Here is a 20,922-nt window from a genome sequence, read left to right as displayed (position 1 = left end):
CAATAATATAATATTGTATTGTAGTGAATATTATTATTACATAAGAGGAGGTTAGTGTGTGTAGTATATTAATAGTATTTAGTTTAGTCTTTTAAATCTCTTCAATCTTTCATCTCTCTCTATTTCAAACTGTCTCACATCAGCTCTACTTAAGAAGGACTGACGATCAAGATACCTGAGAAAGAGGGAGAGAGACAGAGAGGGAGAGAGACAGAGAGAGAGAGAGACACACACACACACACAGAGGGAGGGAGGGAGAGAAGACACAATTTATAGTCATAAACCCAGTTTACACCACACTCACACACTAGTTTACAAGTTAAAGCAAGTGGTTATAAACCAGCTCAAGTGGTTCCACTTGTATTAGTGTGTTTAAATCAGTTTATAATGATACAATACACCTGCTGCTCCTCCTTCAGTACTTAAACCAGTTTCATTATCTACACCACACACTTGAGCTACTTTAGATGAGTCAATGCAGTCCACACATAAACTGGTTTATAGTTACTTAATGTGAGGGTAATGTGAGTCTAGTCACTTAATGTGAGGTAATGTGAGTTTATAGTCACTTAATGTGAGGGTAGAGTATAAAGGAGGAGTATTGATCAGTAGGTAATACTGACCCGTCTTTAGTCTGGTAGGTTAGTTCATCCTCTAATCCTTCATCTTTCTTACAACTGTCCCAGTCTAATTTAGACTTCTCCTAATAATAATAATAATAATAAATTAATTATTAATTAATTATTAATTAATTATTACTAGTGTTGAGAGTTTTGGTTTTTTATTTAACGATGCCAATAACGCTTTAGCACCTCCTGACCTTCTGACTCCGCCCACACTATTAATTAATAACCAGTAATTAACTATTAATAACTATTATTACCTTGGTCTGTTACTCTTTTCTGTTGATTTTATAAACTGAACTGCTTCATTCGACTGTACAGAGACCTCCTTCTCAACACTAATAATAATAATAATAATAATAATAATAATAATAATAATGTCATTAATAATGATATTCCTGTTTCTTCTTGTTCTACTAACATTACTTCTTCTCCTGCAAAATCAAACGATTTCTTTATTTTAATTGTTTCCATAGGAACAGACGAAACCTTTCAATTAAATAAATAAATTAATTAATATAATATTAATTACTTCAGTTTTTTCCTCAATTTGTTTATTTGTTTCTTTTCTATTTGTTGTTCTGGTACTTGTTGTTTCTTTTTTAAAGTTCATCCATACTTCATCTAATCTATTCTTCTTTGTGTCTTCATCCTCTACTAGACTCCTCTCTCTGGCTCCTCCCCCTGCCCCGCCCCCTCCTCCTCCAGTAAATCATCAACCACTTCACTAAGGGCAGGACCTTTCCTCTTTCTATTACTTAATAATTTTATTAATAAAAAGTACATGGTCTCGGGACAAATTTTGCCAAAAATAACAAGTAAAAAATTCTCTATTTTTTGTACATCTTCTGATACATATTTATATTGCGTAAAAAGTCTGAGTTGATTTCAATTAATCTTGGATTTTTTACAAATTTTTAAAGTTACTCCAAAATTGGGCCAAAGTTCCTGTACTATAGTACAGGGATTTTGGCAAACTTTCACCAAAATGAAAAGTAGAGAATTCTACATTTTAAATTACATTTTCTAATACATATTGATGTCCTTATGCTGTGTAGAAAGTTTGAGCTAATTCCGACTTCAATTTTTCAAGTTACGGCCATTTAAAAAACACCAAAAATTTGAAAAATACCCAAGGCTATAGTCCATGGTTTTTTCAAAAAATGGCTCCAAAATCAACCCAAATTTTTATTACATTTCCTGATACATATTGACGTTGTTATACTCAATTTTTCAAGTTAATAATTTCAATAATCAGGCCAATTAAAGTCCCTGTACTATAGTACATGGTCTTGGGCCACATTTTGTCAATTTTTATTACATTTTCTAATTTTCCCACTACTACTGCTATTATTATTATTATTGTTAGTACCTCATTAGTTTAGCATTTTCTTCTTCATATTCTTTCAGAGCAGTTTATCTGTAAAATTAATAATTACATTAAATAAATCGACTCCACTAACTTTCATTAGGACAATATTCATCATCAGAATCAGACTCTGACTCCATCTCAACCGCCATGTTATTATTAATAACTAGTAGCTAGTTATTAATAAAGGTGGGCCTAACATTTATAGGCGTGGCTTAGTTCAAAATGGCTTCCAAAAGCAACTCTTTCAAGATAGAGCATAAGTTCTTCATACCTATTGCAAGGTAGTGAGTTATGTATTATTCATGGGGTTTTGTTAATTTATTGCAATTTTTAGCTTTTATTGTGTAAAAAATCTGTTATTTAAAAATCCAGCATTTCTATAATTTTTACATTATCTGTATTTGGCATTTTGATAACCATTTGTTAAAATAAAATCTGTCATTATGTAAAGTGTCATTATGTCGTGTAGAAAGTTTGAGCTGATTCCGATCAAGTTTGGATTTTTTACGAATTTTTAAATTACTTCAAAATCGGACAAAAGTCCCTGTACTATAGTACAGGGTCACGGGCCAAATTTTGCCAAAAATAAAAAAGAGAGGATTTACTATTTCTATTACATTTCCAGATACCTATTATACTTTATTAATTATATTTCATTTCCTGTAGCGTCCCAGACTGTGAAGAAGGTGATAGAGATCAATCCTTACCTCCTGGGGACAATGGCTGGGGGAGCTGCTGACTGTGCTTACTGGGAGAGACAGTTATCATTTGAGTGTCGTATCTATGAGTTACGGAACAAGGAGAGGATATCGGTAGCAGCTGCTTCTAAACTATTAGCTAATATGGTATCTTATTATAAAGGATATGGACTATCAATGGTAATGGATTATTATTATTATTAATTGTGTGTGGGCGTGTACTAATACAATCGATATTAATTATTATGACCATATTTGGTCAGTGACAGTAACTCACTATTGTATGTATGGTGGGTTTTTGGGTACGTCAAACTGTCGTTTTTTGGGTGTAATGAAAAGATTAAAAATTTGTCCATACAATTTGAAATTTGCTAGTGTTTAGAATTTTCATATTTTCAAGAAAAGTGCTCAAAAATTTAAATTTTTAACACACTATGACAATTACTCCATATATGGTAATTGATCCACCCACTCATTTAATTAAAGTATTTCTCCAATTCCTTACAGGGCACTATGATATGTGGCTGGGATAAAAAGGTAATAATTAATAATTAATAATAATAATACTAGCCCCTCCCCCTGCCCCTCCCACCCAATAGGGTCCTGGTATATATTACGTTGATACTGATGGTAACAGGTTCACTAATAATATATTCAGTGTTGGGTCTGGATCCACTTATGCTTATGGTGTCATTGATTCAACTTATAAATGGAGCATGAGTATAGAGGAGGCGAGGGAGTTAGGGAAGAGAGCTATCTATCATGCTACATACAGGGACTCTTACTCTGGGGGCGTGGTCAACTGTAAGTTAATTAAATACTGTGTAGCGGGAAATTTTGGGGAGAGTTAAATTTGGCATTTTGATAGCCATTTGCCAAAATAAAAACCTGCCATTTTGAGCCTTAATCCACATGCTCAATGGCATGTGGCCACAAATTTGCTAAATCAAACTTTTACAAACACCAAAATTCACCAAATTTAACTCTCTCCAAAATTTCCCGCTATACAGTATTCATTTTAATATTGACTGTAGCTTAATGATAAGTAAGGAGGCTTTAAAACATTAAAGTGATGCATAAAATAGTGTCATTAGCTAATATTAGTAGATTCAAACTCTTAATGGATAGAAAACTTTGAGTGTTAGAATTTGTGGTGAAAGGAAAATCTTATCAAAATTGTGATCATTTTATGTGCAGCTGTTACAGCCTTATCAAATTGAAGACTACAATTTTGGCAAATGCACTTTAATTCACCAAAGTTGCCAAATTTTATACCACAAATTTTGTCCTGATAGTAGTGTATTTGCATACTGAACCAGTAGTATGGTGCAGTATCAGTTATTCTATTGATTCCTTTGTGTCTGGTGTAGTGTATCATGTGCAAGAAGATGGTTGGACTAAAGTATCTCAAACTGATGTGAAGACTCTACACTATCAATATGAAGAAGAGAAGAATAAAGAAATAATTAATAATAAGAACTATAAACTAACTATAACTAACAATATATAGTGTATGTAACGACCCTGATAGGTGTGAAAGATATTATAAAGTGAATAACGGAAAATAGAGCTCTTATAGCGCCAGATTCACAGAGAGGATACAACCATTTACAGAGAAGATACTGCCATTTTCTCATTAAATATTCATAACATAAAATCAATCAATTAATTATTATACATGAATAATAAGTGTTTCCACATGTATGTATTTTGTTAAAAATAATTAATGACTAAACTCCACTATTGGTAGTGGTTTGTGTGGTTGTTCTTTTCTGTGTCTATCAATCAATGTCTTCTTTTGATTTTTAAGAGTATCCTCCAGGAGAGAAGGATTGTATCCAGTAAAAAGAGTAACCAACAGGAGAAGAGTAGTAGTGTACGTGTATGTGTATCCAGTATAAATCTCAATATATTCAAGTGATGGATGGATGAAGATAGTTTCATATAAATGTTGTACTAGTTTTATCCAGTTAGGTTGAGATGACTTTTTATTAATATCACTACACTCTATCCTCAGTAGTCTGATGGTTGTATGTGACTGTAACATGTTAGTAACAGCAGGTAGTAACTGTTCATAAAACAATGGTGTCATTATTTGTTTCTTCTCTTCCTCACTACAGTTACTGTATGACTGATCTGGTTTGAAGTTCACTTTAAGTTCTGTGAGATTGTTCTTTTGAGAGATGACATTAAAAAAAGTTCTTATCTCTTCATTCAGTGGAATAGATATACTCAACTGCTGTAGACTGGTGTTGTGTCTGAGACCAGTTGTTAGGAAGGACAGGAATGAACTGGGAATGGGAATATAACCAAAAAATTTCTTGTAATTATTAATCACAAGGTATTTCAGTGTTTGGCTTTGTGTTAGCATGTCTTGTAGACTAGTACCCATACTGCTGGTATATACTCCCTCCCACTTTATCTCCACACTCAGAGCTTTAAGTGTAGTATTGGTTTGTAGAATAGTAAATAGTTCAATAGCACTCTCAGCTGTGTATAGTGGTAAAGTAAGTGTATGTAGACTGGGATGAGAGTCAAATAGAAGATGTGGTGGGTATGGATCAGGTAGTATCAGACAGTGTAATCCTTTGATATGTGGAAGAAGTGATGATGTCATCAGTTCACCACTACTGCTCCATCCTATCTCTAGAGCAGTCAGTGGTGTGTTCACCTCTACTATATTCAGTGATGATGGTAGGAGTTTATCGATTAATAATGAGTCCAACGATGTTAGATCATGAGATATGTCTGATACTGATGAATCTGATGATGATAGTTCATTAGATAGATCTATATATGATGAATTTGATGATGGTAGGAGTTTATCAGGTATGTTCAGTGAAAGAGCTTGTAATGTGTTGTTATCCTTTAGTAACTGCTCTATTACTCCATCAGGTAGAGGAGGAGGAGAAGCAATAAAAGAAGCATCTATTGTTAATGATGTTACAGTTTTATTTCTTGTTACTCCTCTAATGACACTGATAATGGTACTTGTTATTTCATTCTCTCCACTATGCTCAATCTTCATTTCTTGTAGTGTTGAATTCATTTCTATACATTTCTCAAGTTCAGTGCACTTGTCTGTGTAGTATGCATTGTCAACTGTTGGTATAGTAGGATCATCCATTATTAAGTGCAGTATCTTCAATTGAGGAAGATTGAGGAACTGTAACAATACAAGACAGGGAACATATTGACCATCACTATCTAATTGACAGTAGCACTCCTGAATATTGTATAGAAGTGATGATTGTAATAATTTGTGTATTGATTCATCAGTGGGTTCATATAACTCTACCTCCAGTCCCTTACACTGGGTCTGTAGTAATATGGTTTGTTCAGGTGATAGTTCCTCATGAACAGTCCCCAGGTGCAATGTTGTGTTGGAATTGTTCATACAATAACTGAGACACAACCAGTCAAACAATGATAATGATAATGATACTCTACCCAGACACAGTGAGTGGTTGTTGATGGATTGTGCTAATACTTGACATAATGTTGTGTTCTGTGATTCATACAGGAGTTGAAGAAGAAGAATGGGAACATTGTCAAAATCATCAGATCCGATATGATCGCGATATCTAATCTCAGGATTCTGATAGAAGTAGGAGAGATGACAAGTCTCAAATCCAAACAATGGTTTCCTCTTACACTGTAAGTCAAGTTGTTGTTTATTAAAATACTGTTGATAGCTCTCATGTTCAAGGTGAGTTAGACCTGCCACAAACCTCAGACACATTCGAAAGTGATCATCGTCAAAGTGATCCTTAAACACTTCCTCTGTCTTCTTCTCATGCTTAGCTATCCACCATGCAGCTAGAAATTCCTGTATACTCAAGTGAAGGAACTGATACTTCTCCTCATCATATTCTGTGAATCTTGTCATCAATCCAAGATAGTCTTCCTTGACTGCCTCACTCAGTGACTGTAGTTGATGTGAAGAAAATGTCATTGTTGTATTAGCCTGGTTAGTATAAGCTAATTGACACATCTCTTGTAAAGGTTTAGCTAATTGTGATGGTAATGAAGAAAGACTACCTAAAGTATGTGGGTTAATGTCATGTCTTTTAACATGTCTTCTGATAGTTTGTAGGATAAAGTTCTCATAGAGTTGAGTGAGTGTTGTTGGTAAGTGTCCTCCTTCCTTACAATAAACTAAGATGACCATGGAACAGACTAGTGGTACATAACACAATGATTGGACATCATTTCGTACTTCAAGATCATTAATGAGTTTCACTGCTAGTTGTGAGTCCTTATCTGTTGGTAATTCAAATTCATGTTCACTATCATCATCTTCGTTGTATATAAGGCCAAAGTATTTCATGAGTTCTTGTGCTAGTTTTGTATCTTTTTGAAGTGTTTGTATAATTACTGTTGATATTTCTTCCTCAGAAAACCCAATGACCTGAACATGTCTACTGAGAGTATCCATTTTCAAAAGTGAAGAGGAGGCATAGCTACGAGAGGTAACAATCACTGAACATTGGTCTAACTTCTCTTTACAAATGATACTAGCAGCTAATGAAGACTGTCTGAGTTGTTCACTTAGTTCATCCCAACCATCAAACATTATCAGTAATCCTTCTCCGTCCCTCTTCTCAAACCATTCAGGTACATTTTTATATCTATTAAGCTGACGCACAAACAGGTCAGCTAGTGTAGTAGCTGTAGCTATCTTGCTATTCCTTAAAGGACAGTAAAGTACCAAGTCATACTGTTGGTGTACAAGTGGTCCATTAGACCACATATTTAACAGTTTACGACAGAGTGTGGTCTTGCCAATACCAGGAGGACCGTCTATTACTACTCTGAGAGACAGAGAACTATCTGTGGGTTGGAGGACATCTTCAACACTTATCTCTTTGTTTTCAGTTAGTTTAACTGTTTCATCAACTTGTCCTCTTAGCATATGCCAAGCTGATTCTGCTTGTGTGGTGGAGTCTTGTTTTTCTACTAGTGCTAGTCTTCCAAAGAAATCTTTTCCAATTCTTGGTGGCCAGTCTGTAGCAACAATAGGTTGGTGTTTGTAGTGTTGTCTCATATTGTCAGCATATCCTTGAACATCATGAGGTATTGAACTAATGGGTTTAGCTACATCAGACTGACCTATTGATCAAGATACATAAAAACAATGTATACACATTAAATAATTTATTACCTCTTATATTAGTAACTGGTGTATTGGATATATCATCAACTGGTGATGGTAGTACAATCTGTGAACTGACATTATCAGGTATAGACTGACCTAATGTATTGAGATATAATGACTATATTGATCACTGATAATGTACACACACACACTCACCTAACTGGTGTAATATAGAGGTAGCAATATCTGTTAGTGTACGATGTTGTTGGTTTATTAATACATGACATATATCAATAAGATACTGCTCTGGATTAAGAGAGGATTCCAACTGTTTTTCAATGACATTCATAAGGTTGGCAGTTTTAGTATAATTATCAACTGCTAGTACTAGCATTTCCTGTTTAGTTTGTTGTGGTATCAGTTCTTTAGCATACAGTGCATCAGTTACTTTCTGCAGACTATTAGTAACAGCATCAACAAGAGTAGCATAATTCATCCTTAATATAGCACTAGGAGTGTTACCTGCAGTAGTGTATCAGTTAATGAGTGTTGTATTAAGTGTATGTTTACCTGATGTAGTACTAGTAACAGGTTTATTAATTACAGAAACTGATGATGATACAGTAGATACTACTGGTACAGTACTAGTAGGAGCATCAGTATTACCTGTTATACATTTAATATAATTATTAATATATAAATATACATGATCATACCTCTTGTACATTGATGTACTTGTAACTGATCATTAATAGTTTGTAATAAATTGATCTCTTCTCTTTTAGTCAATGCATTGAGTACATCTCTCCATGTTGCTCTAGGATCTGTATTTAACCATTTTGAAAATAAAGCTAGTTTTTGATGTTCAGTATCCATTTGTTCTATTATTGAAATTTCGTGTTGTGTTATTCCAGGTAAGAGAAGACCAAATGGTTTCCAGTCAACAAGTGGTTCAAGCCATTGAAGTAATAGGAAAATATCAGGTTGATCATCAATCATAGGACCAGGATTGAGTTCAACATCTCCTGATAAGAGGAGGAGGAGAAGTAAAACCAAATAGTAGATCAGGTCAGAGCTACTCCCAATAGTAGCTATAAACAAGACTAATGACTGGAGGCAGTGGATCATAACAGTAACAGTAATTATACCTATTGTAAATACACTGTATGATAATATTATATACTGTTAGTTTGTTTACCAGTCGGAGAAATAAAATTGAGCTTCATATATCTTAATAAAGATAAAAGAAGAGAAACAATAAGAGACAGAGCTGCTGGCAGTTTAGATGTCTTCTCTCCTGATGTAGTACTGCCTAACTTGCTGTCTACTGCAGCTTTGAATGAGTGAGAGTGGTGGCCATTAGCTGGTCTACTGGAGGCAGCTTGACAGTAGTTCCACAGTCCAATACTTGCTCTCCATTGAGAGACATCAATCATCTTGTAATTATTATTATTATTATAAATGATGTTACAGACCAGTAGTTTCTTTATCCAGTGACTAATGGTAAAGAGTACAATAGAAGTGAGTGTATGTGTACCTGAACTATCATTGAATTATATTCATGGATCATTAACACTATATGCTATGAGTAGTGTCTGTAGTATCAGTGCATAGTGATTGGTGCTACATTTAGTATTGTCAATAGTGACCTTACAGGCTATTATTTTGACTAAATTTGGTCATTTCACAGTTGTTTTTGTTTGCGTGGGCATTTATGATAAATTGATGGAATGCCCTGTTATCAAAATTGTGGCTGGACTAGAATGTGTGGCTGTCAATGTGTGCTCACCCTGGTCCACTCTCTCTGTTCATTTGATTCAAATGACTATCTCAGAAGCTCGCCTCACTCTAACTTAACTAATTCATTTTACCTTATTATTTTTTTCTCTCATTTATTTCCATTATTATTATCTCATTTCTTAACCTACTATTTATCCTTGTATTGTATTTATTTTGTAAAAAATGTTTATTTAAAGACTTAGTTCCCTCCTACACTGTAGTGAGGTACATGTATTTGTATATTATCCATGAAATTAATATGAAGCTATTTTTGCGGGAAAGTTTTACTTTGATTATAATTTTACTGGATTACAATGTAGAATTTTGTAAAAAATTAGATCACCCATAAAAATTAGATTACATGCCACATTCAAAAACACATGACACAGTCTTATTTTAGTAAAAATTAAATACAGCACAATTTTAAGACACAAATTTTTCTACCGCATAAATTTGAAATTTCCTGATCTACAGTGATTTACCTTCAGACTATAGACTAATGATATACAATACAGTGAAGGGAATACTATCAGACAGTCACTGGAGGGCAGTCTCCTTCTACTCCTCTAGCAAGAGAGAGATCACAACACAATACAAAGAGCAGTAAACAAGGACCAGAAAACACCACGAGCCTGAAAAAGAGTACAATAGAAGCGAATGTATGTGTACATGATATATAGATATTCATGGATCATTAACAGTGTATGCTATATGCATGAGTAGTGTCTACTAGTGATTGGTACCACGCCTCTACTACAGTTAGTATTGTCACTACTGACTGTATTTTGACTAAATTTGGTCATTTTACAGTAATGCCCTAACCCAGGCCATCCCTTTCTGTTTATGTAGTGAGGTACATGTATTTAGACTACATTATCCGGCATGAAATAGATAGTTATTATTATTATTATTACTAGTTTGCAGTGTATAAAAAACGATAGTAAGCCTGTTGAAATTATACTAGATTATGCACCTGGTATCCATGAGAACTAATTTATACCTTTACTCCTCTAGCTCAGAACACAGTACAAGGACCAGTAAGAGCCTGAAACAAACAGCTAAAACCACAACTTCCTGTATAGTCATAACAGAAAATTAATGTGACAAATTATGTGGCAAGTCATAATTATAGAGCAGTACAGATGTACTACATGTACCAATACAATATCAAGGATGGGTGTATCAGTGTACGTGTGTTAGTTACTGGAACACACAAATAACACTAAATATGGTTATAATACATTATTACTGAGGAGGCAATAAACCAAGTATATATCAAATCATTACATCAATAATATAATTGTATTGTACATCAATGTATTGTATTGTACTAGTAGTGAATAGTATTATTATTACATGAGAGGAGATTAGTGTGTGTAGTATATTAATAGTATTTAGTTTAGTCTTTTAAATCTCTTCAATCTTTCATCTCTCTCTATTTCAAACTGTCTCACATCAGCTCTACTTAAGAATGACTGACGATCAAGATACCTGAGAGAGAGAGAGAGAGAGAGAGAGAGAGAGAGAGAGAAGACACAATATAATCATAAACCCAGTTTACACCACATTTACACACCAGTACACAAGTTAAAGCAAGTGGTTATAAACCAGCTTAAATGGTTCCACATGTATTAGTGTGTTTAAATCAGTTTATAATGATACACTGTATATACACAATACACCTGCTGCTCCTCCTTCAGTACTTAAACCAGTTTGATTATCTACACCACATACTTGAGCTACTTTAGATAAGCCAATGCAGACCACACATAAACTGGTTTATAGTCACTTAATGTGAGGGTAGAGTGTAAAGGAAGAGTATTGATCAGTAGATGATACTGACCCGTCTTTAGTCTGGTAGGTTAGTTCCTCTTCTAATCCTTCATCTTTCTTATAACTGTCCCAGTCTAATTTAGACTTCTCCTAATAATAATAATAATAATAAATTAATTATTAATTAATTATTACTAGTGTTGAGAGTTTTGGTTTTTTATTTAACGATGCCAATAACGCCTTGGCACCTCCTGATCTTCTGACTCCGCCCATACTATTAATTAATAACCAGTAATTAACTATTAATAACTATTATTACCTTGGTCTGTTACTCTTTTCTGTTGATTTTATAAACTGAACTGCTTCATTTGACTGTACAGGGACCTCCTTCTCAACACTAATAATAATAATAATAATAATAATAATAATAATAATAATAATAATAATAAAGTCATTAATAATGATATTCCTGTTTGTTCTTGTTCTACTAACATTACTTCTTCTCCTGCAAAATCAAACGATTTCTTTATTTTAATTGTTTCCATAGGAACAGACGAAACCTTTCAATTGAATAAATAAATTAATTAATATAATATTAATTACTTCAGTTTTTTCCTCAATTTGTTTATTTGTTTCTTTTCTATTTGTTGTTCTTGTACTTGTTGTTTCTTTTTTAAAGTTCATCCAGACTTCATCTAATCTATTCTTCTTTGTATCTTCATCCTCTACCACTCTCTCTGGCTCCTCCCCCTGCCCCGCCCCCTCCTCCTCCAGTAAATCATCAACCACTTCACTAAGGGCAGGACCTTTCCTCTTTCTATTAATTAATAATTTTATTAATGAAAAGGAGAGAAATCTCCATTTTTATTACATTTTCTGATGCATATACATGTACTTATGTTGTGTAGAAATTTTGAGCAGATTCCGATCAAGTTTGGATTTTTTATGATTTTTAAAAGTTGCTCAAAAATTGGGTCAAAGTCCCTGCATATAGTACATGGCCTTGGGCCACATTTTTTCAATTTTATTACATTTTCTAATTTCGCCACTACACTGCTGCTATTATTATTATTATTATTAATGATATTATTATTACCTCATTAATTTAGCACTTTCTTCTTCATATTCTCTCAGTTCCTCTGTATTATTAATAATTTCATTAAATAAATCAACTCCACTAACTTTCATTAGGACAATATTCATCATCAGAATCAGATTCTGACTCCTTCTCATCCGCCATGTTATTATTAATAACTAGTAACTAGTTATTAATAAAGGTGGAGCCTAACATTTGTAGGCGTGGCTTGTTTCAAAATGGCTTCCGAAAGCAATCATTTCAAAATTGAGCACAACTATTGCAAGGTAATGAATTATGTGTTTATTATTATTATTAATAATATAATTGTATATGAAGTTTTGTTAGTTTATTGCAATTGCTAGTATAATATTTTGTAGTGAATCTGCTGGTTTAAACTCCACAATTTTCTATAATTTTCCACATTATGCTCCGTATATATTAGCTGGTAATTGAAGTTTATCAAATTTGGCATTTTGATATCCATTCGTTAACCTAAAACCAGTCATTTTGACCATTCTGTACATGCTCAATGACACATGAACACAAATTCACCAAATTAAAACCAACCAATATTACATACCAGTTATAGAGCTCTCAAAATTTTCTAATATCAATATTATTATTATTATTATTATTATTATTATTATTATTATTAGGTTTTGGACGATGATTCAATGTCTACTCAAGCCACACCCACAGAAAGAGCCCCACCCCCTACAGAGACCACGCCCTATCTCTCCCCCCTCGCCCCTAATATTGATAACATTGAGACACTGCTAATAACACTGTTACAAACTCATACACTCTATATTGGTGGGTGTGGCTCTGTGGAAACCACACCCACCACTAACGGCACTAGTAATGGACCTATTGATAGTTCTGGTCCTTCTATTATTGATATCAATCCACTGTCACTGGACACTCTCAGTAATGAACAGATTAATTATTTAATAACTAGTAATGCTGTGAACTATGCTTCAATACAGCAGGCAATGACCCAGAGATATAATAGACAATATAACATACAGGTAATAATAATAATAATAGTAATAATAATAATAATAGTAATAATAATAATAATAATAATAATAATAATAGTGTCATATCTAGATGTAATTGACCAATCGGATTGCTTAAGATATAGTGTACAAGTTTCATAATCATTTCTTGTTTAAAAATGTCTGTATCTATAAATACAGCAGTTAATTAACCTCAGCCTAACAATAACCATTAGTAGTTAATGATTAATATTATGTACATGTACATATCTTACCTACATGTACTGGTATACTAATAATGTACTAATAATATACTGATAATATACTAATAATATACTAATAATATACTAATAATATCTCCTATAGAAAGATGATTCTGTTCTATTGAATGAAGTTCGTTTACATTCTCCTTCTCCTCTACCTCAAGCCATGCCTACTCCAGCCCCGCCCACCCTCAGTCCCGGCACTACCCTCACTATAACGTCCAATCAGTTGAGAGAGTTACAGTCTCAGTTATCATCATTACTTCAGCAGCAGTCGGCCAGTACTGGAGGGGGTGGGGTCTCATTAGGGGCGGGGCTACAGCAGCCATCAATAGATGCTATTAATCAATTACTGAAACATCAAATACTGAACATAATGACAGGGACAACCCCCAGCACTGATGAGAACACAACTAACAATGACCCACCACCACCACAGGTTAATATACACATACTTAAGGCCTTTTCACACTGGCCAAAGTAATGCGCATTGATGCGCATTAATCGTGTTCACACTAGAGTGGTTTTCAATTAATGCGCATTGATGCACATCACTCTCACTTCACCTCCAGAGGTGGATTGATGTGAAGTGATGCACTTCGATCAATGTAAACCAATGGCAACAAGAACACAAAATGATGCATAATTCAGCTGCTAGTGTGAACACGATCAATGCGTATTATTTCAGCTGTATCAACAAAGCGCATCAAAGCGCTTTGAAAACTGTGCCAGTGTGAAAAGGCCTTTACATTAATTTAAAGTTACTCAAGCATGAGGTCAAAGTCCCTGTACTATAGTACAGGGTCTCAGGCCAAAATTTGTTTAAAATTATTAGGAGAGAATTCTCCAATTTTGTTACATTTTCTGATACATATTGATGTCCTTATGTCGTATAGAAAGTTTGAGGTGATTCCAACTTTAATTTTTCAAGTTACGGCCATTTTAAGAAAACGCCAAAAATCTGAAAAATACCCAAGGCTATAGCCCATGGTTTTTTTCAAAAAATGGCTTCAAAATCACTCCAAATTTTTATTACATTTTGTGATACATATTGATGTACTTATGCTGTGTAGAAAGTTTGAGCTAATTCTGACTTCAATTTTTCAAGTTACGGCCATTTTAAGAAAATGCTAAAAATCTGAAAAATACCCAAGGCTATATCCGAAAAAACCATGGACTATAGTCCATGGTTTTTTCGGAAAAATGGCTCCGAAATCACACCAAATTTTTATTACATTTTCTGATACATATTGATGTCCTTATGCTGTGTAGAAAGTTTGAGCTAATTCTGACTAAAATTTTTCAAGTTACAGCCATTTTAAGAAAATGCTAAAAATCTAAAAAATACCCAAGGCTATAGCCCATGGTTTTTTTGGAAAAATGGCTCCGAAATTGCACCAAATTTTTATTACATTTTCTGATGCATATTGATGTCCTTATGCTGTCTAGAAAGTTTGAGCTGATTTCGATCAAGTTTGGACTTTTTAAAAATTTGAGAAGTTACTCAAAAATTGGTCCAAAGTCCCTGTACTATAGTCCATGATATTACTGACTCCATTATTATTATTATTATGATATTATTCAGACTACACCTGGTGCTTCCCTCCCTCCTTCATTCTCCATTCCTCCTCCTCCTACTGCTACTGGACCCTCTCAACCACACCCTACTAATACCACTATCACTGCTAGTACTAGTAGTGGCAGTAGTGCTGTTAGTACTACTGGTAATGGTGCTGGTGCTGGTGCTGGTAAGAAGAAGAAAGATCAGGAGAAGAGGTACAGTATAATGATGTACATGTACACACACTCACTGGTATAATGTACATAATATACCTTCATACATGTATATTCATTCATTAATGATGTGTATAGTATCAGTAGTCATGTGTGTACTGTAGTGTATAATAATAATAATTGTATGTACGTGTAGTGTTACTGACTGTAGTATGTTCATGATGTACTGATATACAGTAACTATGATACTTACTACATGACATGTATAATTATCATTATCATTATTATTATTATTCTCTCTCTCTCTCTCCAGGCCTCCCACTGCATTCAATTATTATTTCTCTGACGTTTATCATAAAGTTATTGAGGAGAATCCTAATGTATATTAGCCAATAATCATTAATAAATATTGATTTATTCATTAATTAGTTGCCGTTTTCTGAAGTGTCCAAGATAGTATCATCAATGTGGAATGTACTAGGACAAGAAGGAAAGAAGGTAACTACTGATGTATACAGACTAGCCTCTTTATAATGGACACTGTGTCTCTGTTATACAGAGGTGTCCTTTATGTGGAGGTTATTTTATACAGTAAGGAATGTAATTGGTACACTAGGTGCTGTCCGTTAAATGGAGGTGTATGCTATAGAGAGTGTCCATTAAGAGAGACTATACTATATACATGTACATGTACAAAATGGTTATTATTATAGTGTATTTCCCTCAATTTATGATTTCTTTCTCTTTACAGAAATATTATGATAAACAGGAGGAGATGAAACAATCTCAATCTCATAGGCAGGACATGCCCACTACACCAACCACGCCTACTGCTAGTGCCACGCCCACTTTATCAGTCACTACTAAACCAACTAACAAGAGACCAAGGAAAGGAAGCAAAGAAGGAACCAATGAAGAAACAATAGGTGGGGCTAAGGGGGCGGGGCTAAGAGGTGGGGCTGGGCAATAAAAGCGTAGTGAGTAACTTTAAATGTTCATAAAGAATGCAAATTTGATCGGAATTAGCTCAAACTTTCTACACAACATAAGTACATGTATATGCATTAGAAACAAATATAAAAATGTCAAATTCTTTACTTTTCAATTTTGACGAAATTTGGCCTGAAACCGTGTACTTTGGCCTGATTTTTGAGCAACTTTAAAAAATAGTAACATATTATTATTAATTGATGTTGTTTGTATAGTTAAAAGGAGGAAGACTGATGGTATGTGTGTTGCTGTTGGTTGCTACAACATGTCCTCATATGAAGAGGAGAGAGGATACAAGTACTGCTGCAATGACTGTATAGTGAACCACTGCAGGTAGGGAGGAGAGTATTGATTATTATTATTATTATTATTATTATTATTATTATTATTATTACTATTATTATTATTATTATTATTATTATTATTATTATTATTATTATTATTGTTATTATTATTATTATTATTATTATTATTATTAATAGGGCAGTGTTTAATGAATGGGTCTCTGGAAGAAAACAAAACTTAAAAACATAACACAACTGAAGTATTATTTACTTCTACACTAACAATGTATTATACACTCAGTCCTCATTTATGTATTTTGTGACTGTTACTATTAATAGATGTATATGTTACTATTATTAGACACTTATTGGTCTTGCATAGCCAGACTCTCCACCTCTTTTTGACTTTTGGACAGTAGACTGTCGAGTCAAAAAGGAGTGGATAGTCTGGCTATGAAGACTAGACACTTATCACTACTGACACCTGATGCTTTCATTGTTAGTTTATTCCTTCCATTTATCATAACATTCACATCACTTCTACTACACAGTGTATGTACTACTAATGATCTCACCCACTTCTCTTTGTCTCTCTTCATGATACATCATGTTAATATATGTATTGCTATCATGATGTGCTGGTATAGGAAACAATATACTTACCCATTTCACAGTTCTTTAACACAAAATTCAATAATAAATTAAATTTTACTCTTATAGTGTACATTACATGTACATTGCAATGGTTCAGTATTACATTATTCATAGTGGGAAATGAAGAAGAAACATGCAGCCCTAGACAGGAACAAAGCAAGAGAGTGGTACTACTAAAGGTGATATAGAAATGTGATAGTAGATTGGCTTATGATAATATTCCCACATATGCTATACTGTAGGTAAGTCTGTAGTATAACATGATGGTAGATAATGCTTTTTACAGTATTTGATTCAACTAATAATGGGTTGTAGTGACTACTGTAAGAAGTGCTTTTCACCAAGTAGGTGTTTGTTGATAATCAATTATTATTATATCTGTTATATAGAACCTGGCTGTCCAGGTTGCACTACCCACTGGGTACCTGGCTGTTTGAAATTTCTTAGTTTTATCACTTGCCAATGCATCAAACCAGCTGAATTAGAGGATGGTGAGGAAAATGATGCCAAATGCTGCCCATCCTACTGCTGTAGCTGCTGTACTTGTAAAAGATCTGGCAAAAATTGCTGTATTGTGATGCTGTATATTACAATTGTACTATCAGTATTACTGGTTATTGCTATCAGTGCATATCCTACTAGTGCATTCATTGCTGGGTGGGCTAACTGTAAACCATACAAATACAGCAACAGTGAAGGAGAGATTTGTTTCACTATTACAATAAATGAAAGTACTGGACCAGATATTGTACTGAGAGATACTGGAAGAGGTAAGTGTTGAAATTATTCAGTTAATACATCATAATGACTCATTAACAATAGATAAACTGATTGATGCTAATAATTCTCATGAAGTTCAGGAGTTCCTTGATCTTACTAAGATAGCGATACTGTTCTCAACAACAGCTAATGGAGTGTCACAAATATTCTTCATAATAGCACTGATCTGTCTATTCTGCAGACATTACAAGTGGTTTCGTAAATTGAACAGCTGGAGCTGTTGGAAGGCATGTAAACTGTACTGCTGCTGTACCAGAGATGAAGCTGATGATAAGAATGTGATACCACTAGATCCTTTTAATGATTATGATAAAAATGAATTTATTGAACCTACTTCAATTGCTGTTGTGTATCAACATAAACAGAAAATAGTTACAGTATTTGATTATGAAACAAGAGGAACAGAAGAAGGAAACTTATTCTCCCAGCAAGACACCAGTACCAGTACATTACTTCAAGGTGAGAGATTATGCCATTACAACACATGGTTTGCTATTGGGTTGTTTATGATGGCTGCAATCAGTTCAACCTTCTTTCCTGTTCAATATATTGCCAACCAAACAACAATTAATTGGTGGGAGTTTTCCACTACCATTGTTTATGCCTGGTCATTATTCCGTAGTATTGTCAGTTGCTTCATCTTCTCAAAGTTGATGTACGCTATACAAAGAAAATGTGAAGAAATAGAAATGTATGTATATTACACTAATGATAATATTAATGAGACTAATAACAACAAAATAAAGAAATATGTAAAAACAATATTTAAGTCTGAGCTTACGATAGCAGTTACTGAAATGCTAAAATCTGTTAAATCATTTGATGATATTGACAATTTAGCAGAGAAACTGGCTGATGGTTTCCTGGAAGAAGTCAATGAACATGTCATTCAAAATGCAGTTCAAAATGCAATTCAGAAGGTTAATCTAAATTCCATTGAAGATGCAGTTAAAAATGCTGTTCAGGATATTGATGCAGTTAAAGAAGCTCTTCAAAATGCAGTTCAAGATGCAGTTGAGAATGAAGTTCAAAATGCAGTCAGAGATGTAGTTCAGAATGTCAATCGAAATACAGTTGAAGAAGCTCTTCAAAATGCACTTCAAGATGCAGTTGAAACTGTTCAGGATTTCAATCCAAATGCAGCTCAGAATGCAGATCTGAAAAATGTTGTTCAAAATGCAATTCAGAATGCAGTTAAAAATGCAGTTCAAAATACAGTGTGCACATCAAGTACAAACATTGTAAATGCCATTAAAACTCAATGTAGTGGTAATCTAAATGTCCGTCATGACTATGAAATTGTTAAGAATATGGAAGAGTCAGTTATTACTGCAATAAACAGTGTAGATTCTGAAGATATTAAGGAGCAGCATTACATTACACAGGATAAAGAGAGAAAAGAAAGAATAAAAGCACAAGCTACAAGATATGCCACTGCCCTCAAAGAATTAATCAAGGAACATAACAAGACAGATAGTGCTGATGGTAAGAAAGAGCTAGCATTGAAGTATCTAAAGGAACATGACAAACATTTTGTTAACACAGCAGTAGCAACACTTAGCTGGCTTCAACTATGGTTCCTACTCCATTGGGTACTATACATAATATCAACCTTCATGATACTCACTGTACTGATTGATGCAGTGGCACTTCACGTTAAGGATAGGGTACCACATATAGAGGAAGGAGTTGGGTTCCATCCAGTACAGATAGTGTTCCTATTCTTGTACAGTCTAGTGCAGTGTTTTGTGTTAGTTTATCCTTGTCTAAGAGCTGCTGGTGTCACTAGGACAAGAAAACGCTTGATAAAAAGAATCAGTGATGATACTTACAAGTTTACTAATCTCCCTGAAGGTGTCATATCAGAGTTTATTGAGTCTATGAAGAGGAGGAAGTTTAGTTTCAGGTTACGTATATTGTGTGCTAGTATTCCTTTTAATTTAAACATTGCTTATTTATCTATTGCCTTTGGTTTCATTGGTAGTGTAGTGGCACTAATCACTACTGTCACTGACTAATATAATATAATATTATTATTAGTTATTATTATTATTATTGTCTTTTGTTTAGTCTTTTATTTGTTGTACTGCTGCTTTACTTAACTTTAACATTTTTTGGCTGAATAAATCTACCATTTTTGTTTGATTAATGATACTAGTTATTACATTAGCAGTTATTGTCATTGAATGCATAGAGCTAAAGGAAGCTTAAGATGCTTGATATAAGACATTATTGCGTTGTTTAGATGTATCACTGTTAGTCTATTAGTAGGAAGGAGTTGTAATGTTACTATAGCAATAGTAATATTCATTACTCTTCTGATGTATGACTTCTAAAGTAACTTAACATTATTCATGAAATGCATTTTATGATTCTTAGTAACATGATACCTGTTACCATAACAATAAACACACTTAATGCCACACAAAAAATAGTCCAGTGCTTTATCGACTAATATAACTACAAGTTCAATGCATGTTTTATATTAGATCCATATACTTTTCTATGTATGTACTGTAATTATGTATATCAATATCGCTACCAATAATTACTTTTAAATTATAACTGCTTATAAACTATATAGATCTAAACTCTACTAGTCAGTAAACACTTTAATAGACCTATATATTATTTATTATTTTATTCATGAAGGGAGATTACTGTCCTAACAAAATATCACCTTACACTCACTCAGTGACTCATCCTCCTTGTTTTATATCAGAAGCAAGACTCTTGTGCTCCATAGCTCAACTGTCTCTTTTGACATTATATTCCTGAACAATAATGCATGATAAGTA

At 33.6% G+C, this 20,922-nt stretch overlaps 5 protein-coding genes across 6 annotated transcripts; 3 read left to right on the top strand and 2 right to left on the bottom strand.

The window, feature by feature from the left end:
• Positions 1-16: 16 nt before the first annotated feature.
• On the bottom strand, positions 17-2,169 carry LOC100631882 (craniofacial development protein 1). Of its 2 annotated transcripts, XM_020003806.1 has the most exons (8): positions 2,087-2,169; positions 1,996-2,043; positions 1,156-1,374; positions 1,045-1,112; positions 884-961; positions 760-838; positions 624-703; positions 17-175 (listed from the first exon to the last, which is right to left on the bottom strand). In XM_020003806.1, exons 3-8 carry the CDS (start codon positions 1,234-1,236, stop codon positions 79-81), a joined length of 483 nt encoding a protein of 160 aa, XP_019859365.1. In that variant the 5' UTR covers positions 1,237-1,374; positions 1,996-2,043; positions 2,087-2,169; the 3' UTR covers positions 17-78. The 2 variants fall into 2 exon arrangements, with proteins under 2 accessions (XP_019859365.1, XP_019859364.1); XM_020003805.1 differs by lacking the exons at positions 1,996-2,043; positions 2,087-2,169 and having other exon boundaries at positions 1,156-1,597.
• Positions 2,170-2,256: 87 nt separating this feature from the next.
• LOC100631757 (proteasome subunit beta type-8-like) lies at positions 2,257-4,244 on the top strand. The gene is made up of 5 exons (XM_011409154.2): positions 2,257-2,276; positions 2,662-2,873; positions 3,201-3,230; positions 3,293-3,497; positions 4,064-4,244. Exons 2-5 carry the CDS (start codon positions 2,715-2,717, stop codon positions 4,201-4,203), a joined length of 534 nt encoding a protein of 177 aa, XP_011407456.2. The 5' UTR covers positions 2,257-2,276; positions 2,662-2,714; the 3' UTR covers positions 4,204-4,244.
• Positions 4,245-10,815: 6,571 nt separating this feature from the next.
• Positions 10,816-12,631, bottom strand: LOC100631631 (craniofacial development protein 1-like). The gene is made up of 8 exons (XM_020003804.1): positions 12,526-12,631; positions 12,440-12,482; positions 11,947-12,160; positions 11,836-11,903; positions 11,663-11,740; positions 11,539-11,617; positions 11,414-11,493; positions 10,816-11,061 (listed from the first exon to the last, which is right to left on the bottom strand). Exons 1-8 carry the CDS (start codon positions 12,581-12,583, stop codon positions 10,965-10,967), a joined length of 717 nt encoding a protein of 238 aa, XP_019859363.1. The 5' UTR covers positions 12,584-12,631; the 3' UTR covers positions 10,816-10,964.
• An 18-nt stretch (positions 12,632-12,649) lies between these two features.
• LOC105314783 (TOX high mobility group box family member 4-like) lies at positions 12,650-17,361 on the top strand. Its single transcript, XM_011409152.2, has 9 exons — positions 12,650-12,705; positions 13,078-13,449; positions 13,786-14,121; positions 15,268-15,458; positions 15,730-15,796; positions 15,846-15,914; positions 16,168-16,342; positions 16,622-16,739; positions 16,889-17,361. The coding sequence occupies exons 1-9, from the start codon at positions 12,658-12,660 to the stop codon at positions 16,938-16,940; spliced, it is 1,428 nt and encodes a 475-aa protein (XP_011407454.2). The 5' UTR covers positions 12,650-12,657; the 3' UTR covers positions 16,941-17,361.
• Positions 17,362-17,592: 231 nt separating this feature from the next.
• On the top strand, positions 17,593-20,290 carry LOC109587574 (uncharacterized). The gene is made up of 3 exons (XM_020003802.1): positions 17,593-17,688; positions 17,734-18,114; positions 18,167-20,290. Exons 1-3 carry the CDS (start codon positions 17,649-17,651, stop codon positions 20,140-20,142), a joined length of 2,397 nt encoding a protein of 798 aa, XP_019859361.1. The 5' UTR covers positions 17,593-17,648; the 3' UTR covers positions 20,143-20,290.
• The last annotated feature ends 632 nt before the right edge of the window (positions 20,291-20,922 follow it).

This window comes from Amphimedon queenslandica, unplaced genomic scaffold, assembly GCF_000090795.2.
Source record: "Amphimedon queenslandica unplaced genomic scaffold, v1.1 AMPQUscaffold_12522_Cont11362, whole genome shotgun sequence".
Lineage (NCBI taxonomy): Eukaryota > Metazoa > Porifera > Demospongiae > Haplosclerida > Niphatidae > Amphimedon > Amphimedon queenslandica.
The sequence above is the reverse complement of the archived record's forward strand: the minus strand, read 5'-3'. Positions and strand labels throughout refer to the sequence as shown.

Coding starts and splice junctions, on each gene's coding strand:
- LOC100631882 (XM_020003806.1), bottom strand. CDS start 1,236: ATGAACTTTAAAAAAGAAACAACAAGTACCAGAACAACAAATAGAAAA. Junction 839..883: donor GAAAAGAGTAACAGACCAAG/GTAATAATAGTT, acceptor ATTAATTAATAG/TGTGGGCGGAGTCAGAAGGT. Junction 176..623: donor ACCTACCAGACTAAAGACGG/GTCAGTATTACC, acceptor CCTCTTTCTCAG/GTATCTTGATCGTCAGTCCT.
- LOC100631757 (XM_011409154.2), top strand. CDS start 2,715: ATGGCTGGGGGAGCTGCTGACTGTGCTTACTGGGAGAGACAGTTATCA. Junction 2,874..3,200: donor AAGGATATGGACTATCAATG/GTAATGGATTAT, acceptor AATTCCTTACAG/GGCACTATGATATGTGGCTG. Junction 3,231..3,292: donor TATGTGGCTGGGATAAAAAG/GTAATAATTAAT, acceptor CCCACCCAATAG/GGTCCTGGTATATATTACGT.
- LOC100631631 (XM_020003804.1), bottom strand. CDS start 12,583: ATGGCGGATGAGAAGGAGTCAGAATCTGATTCTGATGATGAATATTGT. Junction 12,483..12,525: donor TGAATATTGTCCTAATGAAA/GTTAGTGGAGTT, acceptor TTAATAATACAG/AGGAACTGAGAGAATATGAA. Junction 12,161..12,439: donor GAAAGTGCTAAATTAATGAG/GTAATAATAATA, acceptor ATTAATTAATAG/AAAGAGGAAAGGTCCTGCCC.
- LOC105314783 (XM_011409152.2), top strand. CDS start 12,658: ATGGCTTCCGAAAGCAATCATTTCAAAATTGAGCACAACTATTGCAAG. Junction 15,459..15,729: donor AAGAAAGATCAGGAGAAGAG/GTACAGTATAAT, acceptor CTCTCTCTCCAG/GCCTCCCACTGCATTCAATT. Junction 16,740..16,888: donor TGTATAGTGAACCACTGCAG/GTAGGGAGGAGA, acceptor TATTATTAATAG/GGCAGTGTTTAATGAATGGG.
- LOC109587574 (XM_020003802.1), top strand. CDS start 17,649: ATGGGTTGTAGTGACTACTGTAAGAAGTGCTTTTCACCAA. Junction 17,689..17,733: donor TAAGAAGTGCTTTTCACCAA/GTAGGTGTTTGT, acceptor TCTGTTATATAG/AACCTGGCTGTCCAGGTTGC. Junction 18,115..18,166: donor ACTGAGAGATACTGGAAGAG/GTAAGTGTTGAA, acceptor CATTAACAATAG/ATAAACTGATTGATGCTAAT.